At 41.6% G+C, this 14,411-nt stretch overlaps 1 protein-coding gene across 1 annotated transcript in view; it reads left to right on the top strand.

Moving 5' to 3' along the window:
* MDFIC2 (MyoD family inhibitor domain containing 2) overlaps positions 1-14,411 on the top strand; it is a gene marked incomplete at its 3' end in the record, with an annotated part of 39,924 nt that overhangs the window by 14,322 nt on the left and 11,191 nt on the right. Inside the window, exon 3 of the mRNA XM_083602535.1 lies at positions 7,220-7,258. Within this exon, the coding sequence (XP_083458661.1) occupies positions 7,220-7,258 (39 nt within the window). The remainder of the gene's footprint in view (positions 1-7,219; positions 7,259-14,411) is intronic.

Here is a 14,411-nt window from a genome sequence, read left to right as displayed (position 1 = left end):
TTTCTATTTTCTGAGGCATTTGGCTAGATGTTTCATTGTTCTCGTGATATAAATTTGATTTATTGTTGTGCTGGCTGGTTTTTTTTTAAAAAAAATATTGTTTTATTTTATTATGTGTTATATATTTTTATGTTATATCCTGCTCTGGCATTGATTCTAATGAAGAGCAGGTGATAAATTACCAAAGAAAGGTAAGTAAATAATAAATTATAGCAAACTAAAATTACAAAACTGACATTATGCGTATGTACTATGCAGGTAAACATGAAAATGAAGGCAATTTAGTCAAGTGACTGACTGCTTTCACTCTTGGAAATAACCTTTAAGTTGATTAATTGGGGGGGGGGAGGGAGACTAAGCTTTTAAGGGATACTCTTCTGGTACATTGTGCACAGAAGGAAGAAATCTGAAAGTTAAAAGATTCACGCCTGTATAAAATTTCTAGTGGAATGGAAGACTTCGGGCTTGATGACATGTGGTATTACTGAAGTGATTAAATACTAGCCATGTGTAGTGGGAGATGATTGTCTCCAAGAATGCAGCCTACAAGGAGGAGAGAATGTAAGACTACAAGAAGAATCTGGAGAGATCAGGCAAAAGACTCATGCCCTCCCTGCCCCACAGATGACTGATTGTGGTACTCCAGTAGATGGAGAGATTGGGCAATGGTCAGGAATTCAGAGAGTTGTAGTCTAAAACACCTGAAAGTTAGGGAAGGCAGACCTAACCGCTTGCCTTAGTTACTTCTCTGGGTGTTGCCAGCCTGCCTGTTTTTTAATCTGTTCTTGCTCCTGGTCTGCCAGATCCTTGACTGCTGCTCTGGAACTTAACCATACCTAGTTTTGACTGCAAACTTGCTTCCAATCCATCTGAGCCTTGATTGCTGTTTTGGAACTTCTGCCCATCTGAGACCATACACCTGCTTATGGCCCCCTTAGACCAGCAGCCAGCTGTCTCTGGATCTTGGAATCCCAATTCCTGGAATCCTGTAAAGACTTGACACCGATAATCACATCCCACCCCCCTTTCTAGCACAGCTACTTTCACCCTCTATCTAAAAGGTTTCCTTCGAAAAGTGAAGGATACTCAAGACTAACTTCTGCTGCAGTACAAGTAGCTATGACCAGATGAAAAAAAATGTGGGCACACCTTTGCGTCAACTCACAGTCATATCCTGAAGACTATACCCTGAATATCACATCATATTCAGCCCATATCCTCTTTCTCTAGCCAGTGTGGTGTAGTGGTTAAGAGCAGTGGACTCGTAATCTGGTGAACCGGGTTCGCTTCCCCGCTCCTCCACATGCAGCTGCTGGGTGACCTTGGGCCAGTCACACTTGGGCCAGTCTCTCAGCCCCACTCACCTCACAGAGTGTTTGTTGTGGGGGAGGAAGGGAAAGGAGAATGTTAGCCACTTTGAGACTCCTTAGGGTAGTGATAAAGCGGGATATCAAATCTTCCTCTTCCTCCTCTTCTCACATCCATCAATTTTTGTTTTAGAACAACATTATTTGTGCAAATAGGGTCCAATGACAAACATGCCATAGAAAAAAAATGTCGACACTACCAATCCTTCCACTACTTTTTAGAAAAGGAAAGAAAAAGTTTAAATATAGATTACAAAATGTCACTGTGATGGCATTGCTAGCAGAAATAAAACACTTGGTAAATATAGTGTTAATCTTTTCTTCCTTAAATGAATCATTTTAAAAAGCTATTAAACTAAAGAGAATGAGCATAGTTTTCTAGTAATGACTTCTCTTCTTCAGAATGAAATTGGTAAAAACCCTGATTGCAGATCTATATCCCAAAAGGCCTAGGAGTTTGGGGGACTAGCTGGCTGGCGGGAGGTGATGATCTATGCTATACTGTATATCTAAGCGCCACATCCTTATATACTTGCTATATTTACAGATATTGTTGTATATGTATCTTTATTTAAAATCTCATCAGGTTTCTTCACCCCCCCTTCTCATTCTGATGCTTAAAAACAATGTTCTCTCCGTTTCTTAATATATACTTTGATATATGTATATACACACACGTGTGCTAAATATAAGTACAATTTTATTCATAAGCTCACATAATGATTCAGGCTGTGATTGTTAATAAAAATGCATTTCTAACCATCAAATTTGAGTCTATTATTCTAAGTTAATTGCATTTGCCCTAAAGAGACTTGAAACTGGCTGTCAGCCTATTTGTGTCAGTTTCATTTTATTCATCAGTCAATCTTGTCTTTTCTTTTCCTTTTCTTTTTTTACATCCCATATATTGATCAAATAGATTTGTTAGCATGCCTGTGCAGCTTTGGGGGTGGGGGGTGGGGGGGAGAAAGTTTATGTTATCCATCAGGTTTATTTGATTACTGTATTACTTTGCATATTATCTTAATTGATATTTCAGTAGCAAATAAATGCCCTTTTTGATGGTCCCATAAGATTCCTATTAAATATAAATCACCTTACCTGTGACTTGGATGTGGATACAGTGAAAGGGAAAAGCACACGCAACACATAAAATATATTACATTCAACCTGCACTGTTTCTGCAGGTTAAAGAATAACAAGCTTGTGCTCTAATTTGTGGCACAGAAGTTTAGTTCTTGCCAGTTGGCTACAGAGAATAAAAATATGAAGTAGCCCATGTGTAACCTTTAATTAAAGCTCTGTAACCAATTAACTAATTCTTAATTTTCCCAGCTGAAGCGTTCTTTATATCTAAAATGCTAACATGCTAACATACAGTGGTAACCCTTTCTCTGTTCTGAATTTCTTATGAACGCACCATTAGTAAAAATCATAGCAGGAAATAATGTTGGTGTAAAGAATATCAAATGTTGTTTCTATTGAATTTAGAAACATAGAAAAGAACCACTTCACACAAACTTGTATCAATCCTAACTTCTCCATGAATTAAGTTGAGTTCACCTTCCTCTTTCCTGTGCCCCTTCCCCAATTTCTGGGAGTTGGAAAAGGAAACACTTAGGAATTATGTGGGATGTATTGGTCTGCAGATGGAGAGAAGAATTGACACCACTTGCTCCCCCCCAACCATTGCATGAATGGAAGAAAAAAACCCTAGGGTTCAAGCCTTTTTATCAGGACCTGGGGTGAACACAAATTGATCTTTTTGAACAAAAACAGCAAAAACCCTTCCATTTCTCAATAGTACACATAATATGTTTCATAAGGTAAAGAGGTAAAGAGACCCCTGACTGTTAGGTCCAGTCGTGGCCGACTCTGGGGTTGTGGCGCTCATCTCGCTTTATTGGCCGAGGGAGCCGGCGTTCAGCTTCCGGGTCATGTGGCCAGCATGACTAAGCCACTTCTGGCGAACCAGAGCAGTGCACGGAAACACTGTTTACCTTCCCGCCGGAGCAGTACCTATTTATCTACTTGCACTTCAATGTGATTTTGAACTGCTAGGTTGGCAGGAGCTGGGACCGAGCAACGGGAGCTCACCCCATCGCGGGGATTCAAACCGCCAACCTTCTGATCGGCAAGTCCTAGGCTCTGTGGTTTAACCCACAGCGCCACCCGCGTCCCATAATATGTTTCATATGCCTCCCTAAAATGGTGGCTTTATTTACTGAATTTGGAGAGGACTCTTCATAGCGATCCCAGGGCACTTCCCAATGTTACAAAATATGCAACCACGTTAATTTTAAAATAAATAAATAAAAACAGTGGAGATCCCCCACTCACCATTGTGCAGCAGCCCAAGCCCACCAGCACTTCAGTGACAACTGCACCCCGTCCCTGCCCCAGTCGAAAGGCCTGGGGTTGTTGGTATGGAAGAAGGTGCCCAACCTGGTGATAACAGGAGGTAGCTGTAGCCCAGGGAAGTCTGGAGTGAAATTCCATCTAACCACATTCAGTTGAGCATGAAATCCAATCTCTGCAATTGGAGAAGCGTGTTCTCCTTCATGGAGAGCACGTGTTGCGGTGGGGGCCGCCAGGACACTCCAAAGTTGGGGGCGGGCTAATTGATCGTTGGCCACTGATACGATTGGAGCTTCCCTTGTTGTTGGGAAGAAGTTAATGTTGCCATTTGTTGATTGACAGCCAGAAATGCTAAAACTTCTTGCACGAGGCTAGGGTTTCCTCTTTTCGCCCGTGCATCGGATTGCCCGCCCCCCCCCCCGAATTAGGGTTGTTCGCTTTGACCTTGCTATGCCTGTCATGGGGTCGTCTGCTCTTGGGGCAGGGGCCCGGTAGGAATTTTGTCCATCTGGCTGATTGGCTGGGGCCATTTGGGTTTTGCCTACTGCGTAGCAAATCGTCACAATGTGTAAGAACAAAAAAAATTTTTTCCTTCCAGTAGCACCTTAAAGACCAACTAAGTTAGTTCTTGGTATGAGCTTTCGTGTGCATGCACACTTCTTCAGATACTTAGTTGGTCTTTTAGGTGCTACTGGAAGGGAAAAATTTTTTTTGTTTTGACTATGGCAGACCAACACGGCTACCTATCTGTAACTGGAACAATGTGTAAGGTTGAGGTTAGGCATTGCTTTATGGTTTGGTTGGTTGAAGGGCATGGGTTGGCTGTGCCTGCCTCTCTAATGCTGCTGCTGCAAGGGATTCCATTAAAGGAATCAGGGGCTAACTATTGCTTGTCCACTCTGTCAAGGGGGCTCGGGCCATAGCAATGAGCTCCTGGTTGCATTTGGGGAGGGCTGAGGGCAGGTTCCCTGCTCTGTCGCTACCCCCAAGTGTATTCCCCTTTTCTGACTTTTGCATCGTGCGGAATGTCAGTCTGTCCCCCATGGTGGAGGCAGATAGTCGCAACCAATGCCTAAGCAACCACTCACATTTTTTATTTTAATAAAGTTGTGACCAAAATTATGCCAAAAACCTTTTTAAAAAATTCTGTGTGATGTGTGAGTTATTGGGGTGGCCCAGGGGACCTCGACACGCAACACTGAGCACTCAGGATTCTAATCATGTTCAAAATCTTCCTGCAAGATTTTGTTTAGTGAAATGGTCGTGGAACCAGGCAACATGCATAGGATTACTGGGGGCAGTGCACCAGAGCTTTCCAAATTTTTCAAGTTGGCAACACACTTTTTAGACATGCATCATTTCGTGACACAGTAATTCAGTTTTACTAGCAAACCGGGGGGTTAAGCTAACCCGTTATAAGACATGAGGAGTGTTCGCGTGACACACCTACACGCTGCCGCCGACACCCTAACATGTCACGACAAACAGTATGGAAAGCTCTGCCCTATGCAGTTTGAGCCCTCACACATTATTTTGAATGGCTACAAGTGACTGGTTAATTTGGAGCATCATAGAACATTCAAGGTGGAATGCTGATATTTTGATCCATGGAGAAAGCAGCCTTTAGTGAGTGATGCAGCCTGCTTGTGAAGCAAAAGCAATATGCCAGAAATATGTGTTCTTTCCCCCATGAACAAGAATGAATGAAGATCTTTAAGCAGACAAAAATTCACATAATAATTGATCTGGGTATATGTGTGTTTGTGTGTGTTCCCACTGAGCAATGTATTTTCAATAGTCACTTATAAATCTTGGTTCATGCAGAGAGGCTCAGATGACACTCTGCCACACAGATCTATGAATGCAGATGGTTTTCTGTGTCAATCTGTGTGTATTCTTCAGTGTGCCAGTTTTTAGAAGAGTTCCTGATCTTTTACTAAGCAGCCTCAACCAGCACAATCTTCATTTTGTTTAAGGTCTCCCGGTTTTTTGTCAGCACCCCATTTCAAGGGAGGTACATTGTTCCTATATTTTATTTATTGTATTTTTAATTACAACATTTTCATGCCTCCTATTTGCAGAAAGTTCTCTGGGTTGTTGTCATGGCACTGCGAGGCAAGGGATGTCCAGAGTGAGGAATGAACAAAAAAAAATGGTCAAAAGATGATAAGTTAGGGAAAAGGCATGTTTATCAGTCCTACATCTCCCAGCTACTCCTAGGTGTGCACTCAATGAGGCAGTTGCAACAACAGAGAGATCCCACCCTGACCTCACTGTATGTATCTCTCCCACTTGAGCTGTGCACAAGCAGGCAAATACTTCACCTGCGTGTAACCTGTTTCTGCTCCTCTTACTTCAATCCTCGTCAGGTCCTGGGAGACAGTGGAGCAGGAGAGGTGGGGGCAGGAGGAGGAGGTGTGCAAGCCCTTGACTCTGTACCAGCCTGATCTTTCTCTCCCTCCGCCGCCACCTGTTCTTCATGCTCCAATCCCGCAGCTTCTCCTGCCTCTGACTCTCATCTCCTGGATACTATGGGGTCCCCCAGCTAACTGATCTCTTCTTCCTAGTCAGTCTCCAAGCCCCCTTTTCCCAGTGCCCACTCATCAGTATCCACTCACTGCTCCTCAAGGTCTAGGCAGTCCCTCACAGTGGTTCCCCTGTGATATCTTAAGCCTCAGAACTGTTATGGGGAGAATGGGCATTGGAATGTCGGCTCTGAACTCTGAACAGAAATCGGAGACCAAGCAATGAAGAGTCTTCCCGTTTATTTTCAAAACCTTGGAGCATCTAGTATCTACTCTAAAGAGGAACAGCTGCAGGGGGTGGGGAGGATACCACCTTCACCATTTCAGAGCAACAAAGGAAAGGGGGAAAGGATTGCTACATGAAAGGCATTTCAAAGACCTCCCACAAAACGCTGGTACAGAATCCCTAGTAGATTCATGGCAAGAGAACTGTCACACTAGGAATCCTCAGCAGACTTTAGCAATACATTCCCATGATCAAAAGGCACACACAAAAACAACCCCAATATAGACTCATGTAGGATTTTGGGGCAAGAGATCGATAAAAAGGGTTCCTCAACTCTGCAATCTAAAAAAACCCCCACGTTTCCAGCAGAGACAACCTTGAAAACTGTTGTCACTGTTATTCATGCACCTTCTCTGCTCCATAAAAACTGCTGTTATCTTCAAATATATCCCATGAGATGCACTTGGACGACCATCCAACCCCATTTGTGCTATCCAGACCCCAAGCAAAGCACAGACTGGCTGGCTGAAGAGCGTTAGAAAGAATGTGGTTTGTTCCAGTGAGAGAATTTGAAGGCTGCTTTTGAGCTGTGTTTTGAGGGGTTGTTCCTTTACATGATACCTGGACATCACTGTTTCTCCAGGTGCCATGGTGCGATTTGCAAAGTACGGTGAGCCTTCATGTTTATAAACATAGTAATTTTTCTTCTCTTTCCCCCCTCCCTCCCTCCCCTCCATCCCAAGGATTGACCAAACCTATTTCCCAACCTCTTGGAGACCAAAGTAACTGCAGATTTTAAGCATAAAGTGCAAACTAGAGGTGAATTTAAGTGTTTCCAAACAGTTTCCACCGGCAACTCCATGTTTTAGCACATCACAATAATCTAATGGGTGCTATCTGTGAACAGATAACAAAACTCTACTAAGCTGAATAAGACGTGCTCTCAGGTTGTGTGTGTGCAGAAATACATCATGAGGTAGCAATATGCAAAGCCAGTGTAATTTATGCTTGTTTAATTTAAACTGATGCAAAGTATAGCAGATCCAAACTTGATTCAGCAGCAGGATTACTGCTCTACTGCTGACTGAGTTGACCTAAAGGGGAAACAAGCCTTTAAAATGGTAGAGGGGAAACAGAATGGCCATTTTTTCAAGGATTAACACAGTGTAAGATCTGCTAGTCTCAGTTTAGCCCTGGCTGAGCTACGATGAAAGAGTCATGCTATCGTATCTCTGGCTGAGCTGAGGTTGGTGCCTTACACCAACATAACCCAGCTGAGCCAGGAACCTGCTGGCTGAGGTATCCTAACATGGCAGATCCAGGGTTAGGATTATGCCCTTAGTTTAAACTACAACTCTTTTAAGTAACATTCAAACCAACTGATGATCACCCACTGTGCTCATAGCAGAGGCAAGATGTGAACCAAGAATTTCCAGGACTGCACTGTCCTGCATGTGTGTGTCTTACGAATCGCCCCAAGAGAGGACCAAAGTGGATGCAGATTTGCATAGGAATGGCATCTTATAATTGTATAAATATCATGCAAATATATAAATCATTAAACAGAAATGCAATGCATCTCACCATAGTGGGGAAGAGGGTGACCAGGTAATCTGTGTGCCAGCTCAATTGGCAAGGCCTCTGCTCTAACTTTCTTACGGTTCTTTCTCTTTAAACTGGACATGGACCAGACCAACCCATCAAACAGAGGACTGTCCTCCAAGCCATTAAAATAGAAGGCTGTCTTTTATAAAGTAGGGAACATGGTTATGTTTATTTGACTAATTTCACACTTCCATTCTGGACTTTTTGTTTGTAAAGCAGGCCTAACACAACAACCTCCCCGATCAGTTGCAACGAAGCAAATCCTACGGTGAAATGGAGGCAACTCAGGCTATATTTTTGGAACCCCCCTCCCCCTTTCCCAACACACCTCTTTTGTTCTGTCAATCTGAACAGAAGTGCTCATGTGATGTAATTTAGAACGGAGCTCGCTTTAAAAAAAAAAAAAAATTCAGAAAAGCTTTCAGTCAGGAAAAGCTTTGGGAGCTCTGGGGGTATAGCTTAGCTCGAAGAAAGAAAAAGAAAGCAAGTTTGCATTGACAGCTTGATCCCAGAGAGAGGTGGCTGGCTGCTTGTCTAACAGGTCCTCTGGGTCTTGATGAGGCAGAGACAGAGGAACAAGTCATATTAAGTGAACGTGTGCTGCCAATGTTAAAGGAACAATTACCATTATTCTGCATAGTTCACTGTTTGCTGCTGCGATTTCCTTCAATAAAACCTCTTTTCACTTGCCAATTGGAGCTTGTCATGTAACAATATTTCTCATGCACAATACACATCGTAAAATGCCCTTGTGTTTTTAATACATTTGGAGTCGTGAACAATAGCAGTATACTGACAGCAAAAAGTGCTTGCTTTGAATATATAGCAGATACCAAAAGAGGGAGAGGGAGAGCAAGATCCCTCTTTTCAAGTGGGAATAAAGGTGGGTTTTGCCTAATTTTGATACAGAAGCAGAGTTACATCTTATGCATGACTCTCCCTTGGCGTTACAGCTCTATACAGGCCATAATTTAAGAGACGCCTTTCTTCCATTAAGAAGCTGGTACACCTTCCTCTTAGAGAGGTCCTCGGAAGGACTACTTCCTGTCAAATAAGCACACCCCAGCCAGACATATACATACCACACAACGAAACAAAGCCTAGTTTAAGACAATTTCAAGCCTGCGCTGTGAGCAACTGCTAAGTTTCCCATCAGATTTTTCAGCCCAGTTTTGCACATTCAGGATAGATGGTTTCAGCAAGCTTCAGGGGAAAAAATATAGGAAGGATTGATCAGATCCAGTTTTATCAAGTAGACAGCCATTTAAGAAAACACCTTCGGCAGGCAGAACTAGCAGTTCAAATGACCTTCAGCTCAATTGGATTGCAATACTGGGTCAGTTTGTACTGCAGCCATATGTTGAGCAGATTTTGAGTGACTGTAGTACCTGCTGTCTGAACTGATGGCTATAGCCACCAGTTGCGCCTTCTAGCAATCTAAGCATCAGGGCTGGTGCCAGCACCAAGCATACTCATAATGAATATTTTCCAGCTCGACATTCCAAGCAGTGCCAAGATGTTGGATCTTTTCATTTCCCACAATGTTGCTAACCAAATTGCATTCTGGGACATCACTGGAAACTGAAAGAACAGCCAAACACTTTTTGCTGTTTGGGGTGCTGTCACTGCAGCCCACCAGCAAGATACTTTGCCCAGGGCAGAGGAGGAACAAGGAAATCACTAGGATTTCTCATTGCTGCAACTTCCTTGCACCTCTTTACAGTCAGACTAGGCCGGGCCTCCCCAGCCACTCTGGGCAGCTTGCGACAGAATATCAAAAGCACAATAAAACATCAAAAATTAAAAGCTTCCCTCAACAGGGCTGCCTTCAGATGTCTTCTAAAAGTCAGATAGTTGTTTATTTCCTTGACATCTGGTGGGAGGGCTGTTCACAGGGCGTTCAAGACAATATAATCCAAAATAGAAAACAGATTTAACATAAAGTAAAATTAAAAGATATAAATTAAACAGCAATCAACACAAGAATTTTGAAACGGAAACACAATTCACAGTAAAGCCAAACTTCTTGAAAAGCACGACAAAATAAAATTGTCTTCACAACCTAAAAAGAGGCAGGAATGAAGCCAGGTGTCTTTCTTTCGGGAGGTCATTCCAAATACCAGATGCCGCAACTGAAAGGACTCAGGTGGTGGCGGTTCATGAAGATGGAGCAATCTCTTTAAGGTTGTATCTTAACCCTTATTCCACACAAAGGAAAGTGAGCCCTCCCAGCTGTCACCTGGGAGTTCACCCATACCCTGCCCCTTCATCTTCCACCCATCACCTTCCTGTGTGTATCTTCATTAAACATTTAAAAAACAAAAATATAAGGGTAAAAGGTAAAGGACCCCTGGACGGTTAAGTCCAGTTAAAGGTGACTATGGGGTTGTGGCACTCATCTCTCTTTCAGGCCGAGGGAGCCAGCGTTTGTCCACAGTCAGCTTTCCAGGTCATGTGGCCAGCATGACTAAACCGGTTCTGGTGCAACGGGACACCGTGACAGAAACCAGAGTGCATGGAAATGCCAGTTACCTTCCTGTCACAGCAGTACCTATTTATCTACTCAGACTGGCGTGCTTTCGAACTGCTAGGTTGGCAGGAGCTGGGACAGAGCAACAGGAGCTCACCCCGTTGTGGGGATTCAAACCACCAACCTTCAGATCGGCAAGCCCAAGAGGCTCAGTGGTTTAGACCACAGCGCCACCTGCATCCTCTTACATAACTATAGATAGAGTTAGCAGAAAGGAAAGAAAAAATAGAAGTCATAGAAAAGGAAAAGAAAAGAAAAGAAAAGAAAAGAAAAGAAAAGAAAAGAAAAGAAAAGAAAAGAAAAGAAAAAGAAATGAGAAGGGTTTCCGATTCTCTGCCTGCCAACTATGTACATAATGATTATTCAAAGTATTCAAAATATACACTCCAGGATAACCTCTAGCTGTGTTCCAGATAATATCCAGCTGTTCCTCAATCTGCTGGGCTGTGTTCTCCCAATCTCCAATCCCAGGCATCTCAAGTTCATTCATTGTTGGGGGGTTGGAGGAAAATATTATTTCTGAGGCTCACCATGGCCATGATAACCTCCTGACCCCACCCCGACCCCTGGCTTGCCAAAAATAGCAAAATGGGGGAGAAAGAATGACAAGGACTTGGCGCCTCACAATAATAAGTTGTGTTTGTGAAGCATTAGAAGAAGAAGCCAGGGTGAGCAACAGCCGTGTGTACCTGCTTGCGGTCAGTGCGGACAATACTGAGCTAGTCGGAGCAATGGTCTGATTATGGAAATAGCAGCTTCTTATGTTTCTTCGCCTCAGGCAGCAAAATGTCTTTGGCTGGGCTGGTTATGTATGCATTCACAAACACACACATGCACTACCGCAAATCTTACTCCTTCCTTTCTTAACTCTGTGCTTGTTAAAAAATTCAGGTATTTCCCCCCTAAATGCTAAGCTTTATTTTTTTATTGTTAAAGGTAATTTTAAAGGAAGAAAAAGAATATAAACAATATATAGTGACTTTTGACACTCCATTGCTTTCTTAAACGAGAATAATAAAAATTTGCAAATGAACAAAAGAGTGGGAGGAAGCTATCTGATTTACAATGTTTTTGAGATAAAGAACACTATAAAAAAAGATCAATGTGAATAATAAAGCATTGTTAACTGAGTCATGACATTTCTATTCTCAGGGAAAATCTGAAGAGTAGAACTCTGCAAATGAGCACCTTCTGCCATTTTCAAAGTGGGAGGAAGACATATAATTATAATTTTTGAAGTGATGAGAGTTTTATTTAAATTGCAGGGGGGAAATTATTGAAAAAACATATCGACATATCAATATTACGTAAATTGCTTTAATTTTATTAAACTGAATGTGGGAGAGAGAATCTTTTCTTAACTTCCCTTTCCTGCCATCCTCTCTCTCTCTCTCTCTCTCTCTCATCTCTCCACTTTTTATTTTGTAGGAAGTCTGGCTACAAAATGTCTTCCAAGAGAGATATTTCTTTATTTGAAAAAAGTGGGCGGAGGAGATGAGACGAAAGAGCTCCAAATGTCAGCCCTACCATATATTTATTCTAATATTTCCAGTAGCTGAGACCTATTAAAAAGATACATATTTTCAAAATAGGTTTAACCTTCTGTGTCTCAAGTGTCTACCTTTAATACTTTTAACATGTCACATTGTAATATGTGCAAAGTTAACATGCTCTTTTAAAAAAAGAAAAAGAAAGAAAAAGAAAATGTATGCAACAGAGATTACTCCAGAAAGTCAAAGTTACACACGTGGTATCTAATGCATATTGTCTGTCGGAGGGTTTTAACTCATGGGACAAGAAGTGATGTGACCAAAAAATAGAAAAATCCATTTGTAGCTAAGGCAGCCATATAGGTTCACATTCGGCTTGGTTTTACTTGCATGTTGGTCATTGCACATTACTGGCATTACATATTACATGAACATTATATAATTGAGGTTTTTGCATACAGATGGGCGATGCTACACAATGGAAAATCAGAGTTGAACACTTATCTGTTTAATTTGAATTTCAGCTTTTCATACATAGAACAGAGATGAAATGAACTGAATTTCTTAATAAAATGAAGCCTTTTTTGTCAGACAATTTCTTTGCAATCATCATCATCATCATTATTATTATTATTATTATTATTATTACTAAAACAGCAAATTTTATTTTGCCAAAAATGGCTATAGTGCTCTTATCACATACAAAAGCTGGGACCTTTTCTCTTTGGAAACTAAATATGCTTGGGTTATTCATCAGAAGGATGGGAATAATTTGAAAGGCCAAGTTTTATATGGGGATGGCAGGTGGTTTCTGAGGATACATTCATGTGCACAGGATATAGTTTAATAACAATGACGTTAATGGAAATGAATGGGATGTGAGATTTGGATGGGGACAAAGTGCCACCCTGTGATGCCTGGATGAAGGGCACTATAGAAATTTAATAAATAATAAAAATAAAAGTTAAAAGTCCACCAAAAACATTCTAATCTACCCAGTCACTCATATATGAACTTAAAAGGTGACATCAAAAATTCACTTCCGATTATATGTTCCTTTCATCAGCTCTTCCCTGTTACTGCATTAGCAAATCCAGTAAACTCAAACCAATCTGAATTACTCATACATCATCATAAATCAAAAGAGAAGAGGTTTGCATGGCTTAATGATGTCATAAGCAACTCATAGTATATTTATAGGCTGGTACAGTTTCCTGCTTCTATGCTACTAAAATAAACACTTTCCAACCCCCTTAAGATCCTTTTGCCTCAATATAGGAAACAGAAAGGTTGCGAGTGTATGAAAACAAATCACAATTTGTTTTCAATTTCAGATCACAACCAGATCTTTATTTCAGTCTTCTAGTTTCTGTTGGAGTTTGTTTTTCTATTTTCTTTGCACCATGTGCAATATGTAGCTTACAGAATTTCACAGGTATTCAGTCTGAAAATGAGACCAGTGCGCTGCTTATGTGCTTACACACACATGTCTTTCATCTCTTTCTCACACATGCACACTACATGCATACACACTTGAATTGTAATTTGTTGTAGCCAAGTATTTTCTGGAAACTTGGTGTATCCACAGTGGTTTGCTGGTTTTCTGTGAACATATGTCGCAATCTGACAAGTGGAAGCAAACTTGCAGGTGCAAGTAGAAGTGATTTCAGGTTTGACTTATAAAGCCTTATATACAGTACCTCACAGATCACCTTTCCCTGTATGAGGCTACTTGGACACTGAGATCAATATCTGAAGCCCTGCTCTGTATCCCTGCCTCAAGAGAATGGACTGTTTCCATGGTGGTCCCATGATTGTGGTATGCTCTCCCAGGGAGGATTTATCATCCCTGCTATTGGGCAATATATATTGATTGATTGATTGATTGATTGATTGGTATCAGGCATTTGGACAGCACTATTGGTGGTTGAAAAATGCAAGTAAGTGTGAATTTCAAAGGACAGCTGTGTTTTGACTTACCTGCTGTTTCAGGAAGTGCAGCTTTGATAGATTTGGCTACAGATGAGAGCTGAATCAAATCAGATGAGACCTCCCATCTATAATCCAGAAAGGTCTAGAGTCTAGAACAGGGGTGGCTAAGCTGTGGCCATTTATATTTTTGTAGAATCAAAGAATCATAGAATTGTACAGTTGGAAAGGACCAATCCCCTGCAATGCAGAAATCTCAACTAAAGTATCCCTGACACATGCCATCCAACCTCCAGTGAAGGAGAGTCCACCACCTTCTGAGGGAGTTTGTTTCACTGTTGAATAGCTCTTACTGTCAGAAAGTTCTTCCTGGTGTTTAGC

This window comes from Podarcis filfolensis (genome assembly GCF_964270895.1).
Source record: "Podarcis filfolensis genome assembly, chromosome: 2".
NCBI lineage: Eukaryota > Metazoa > Chordata > Lepidosauria > Squamata > Lacertidae > Podarcis > Podarcis filfolensis.
Note: the sequence above shows the minus strand (reverse complement) of the source record. Positions and strands in the feature narration are given on the sequence as shown.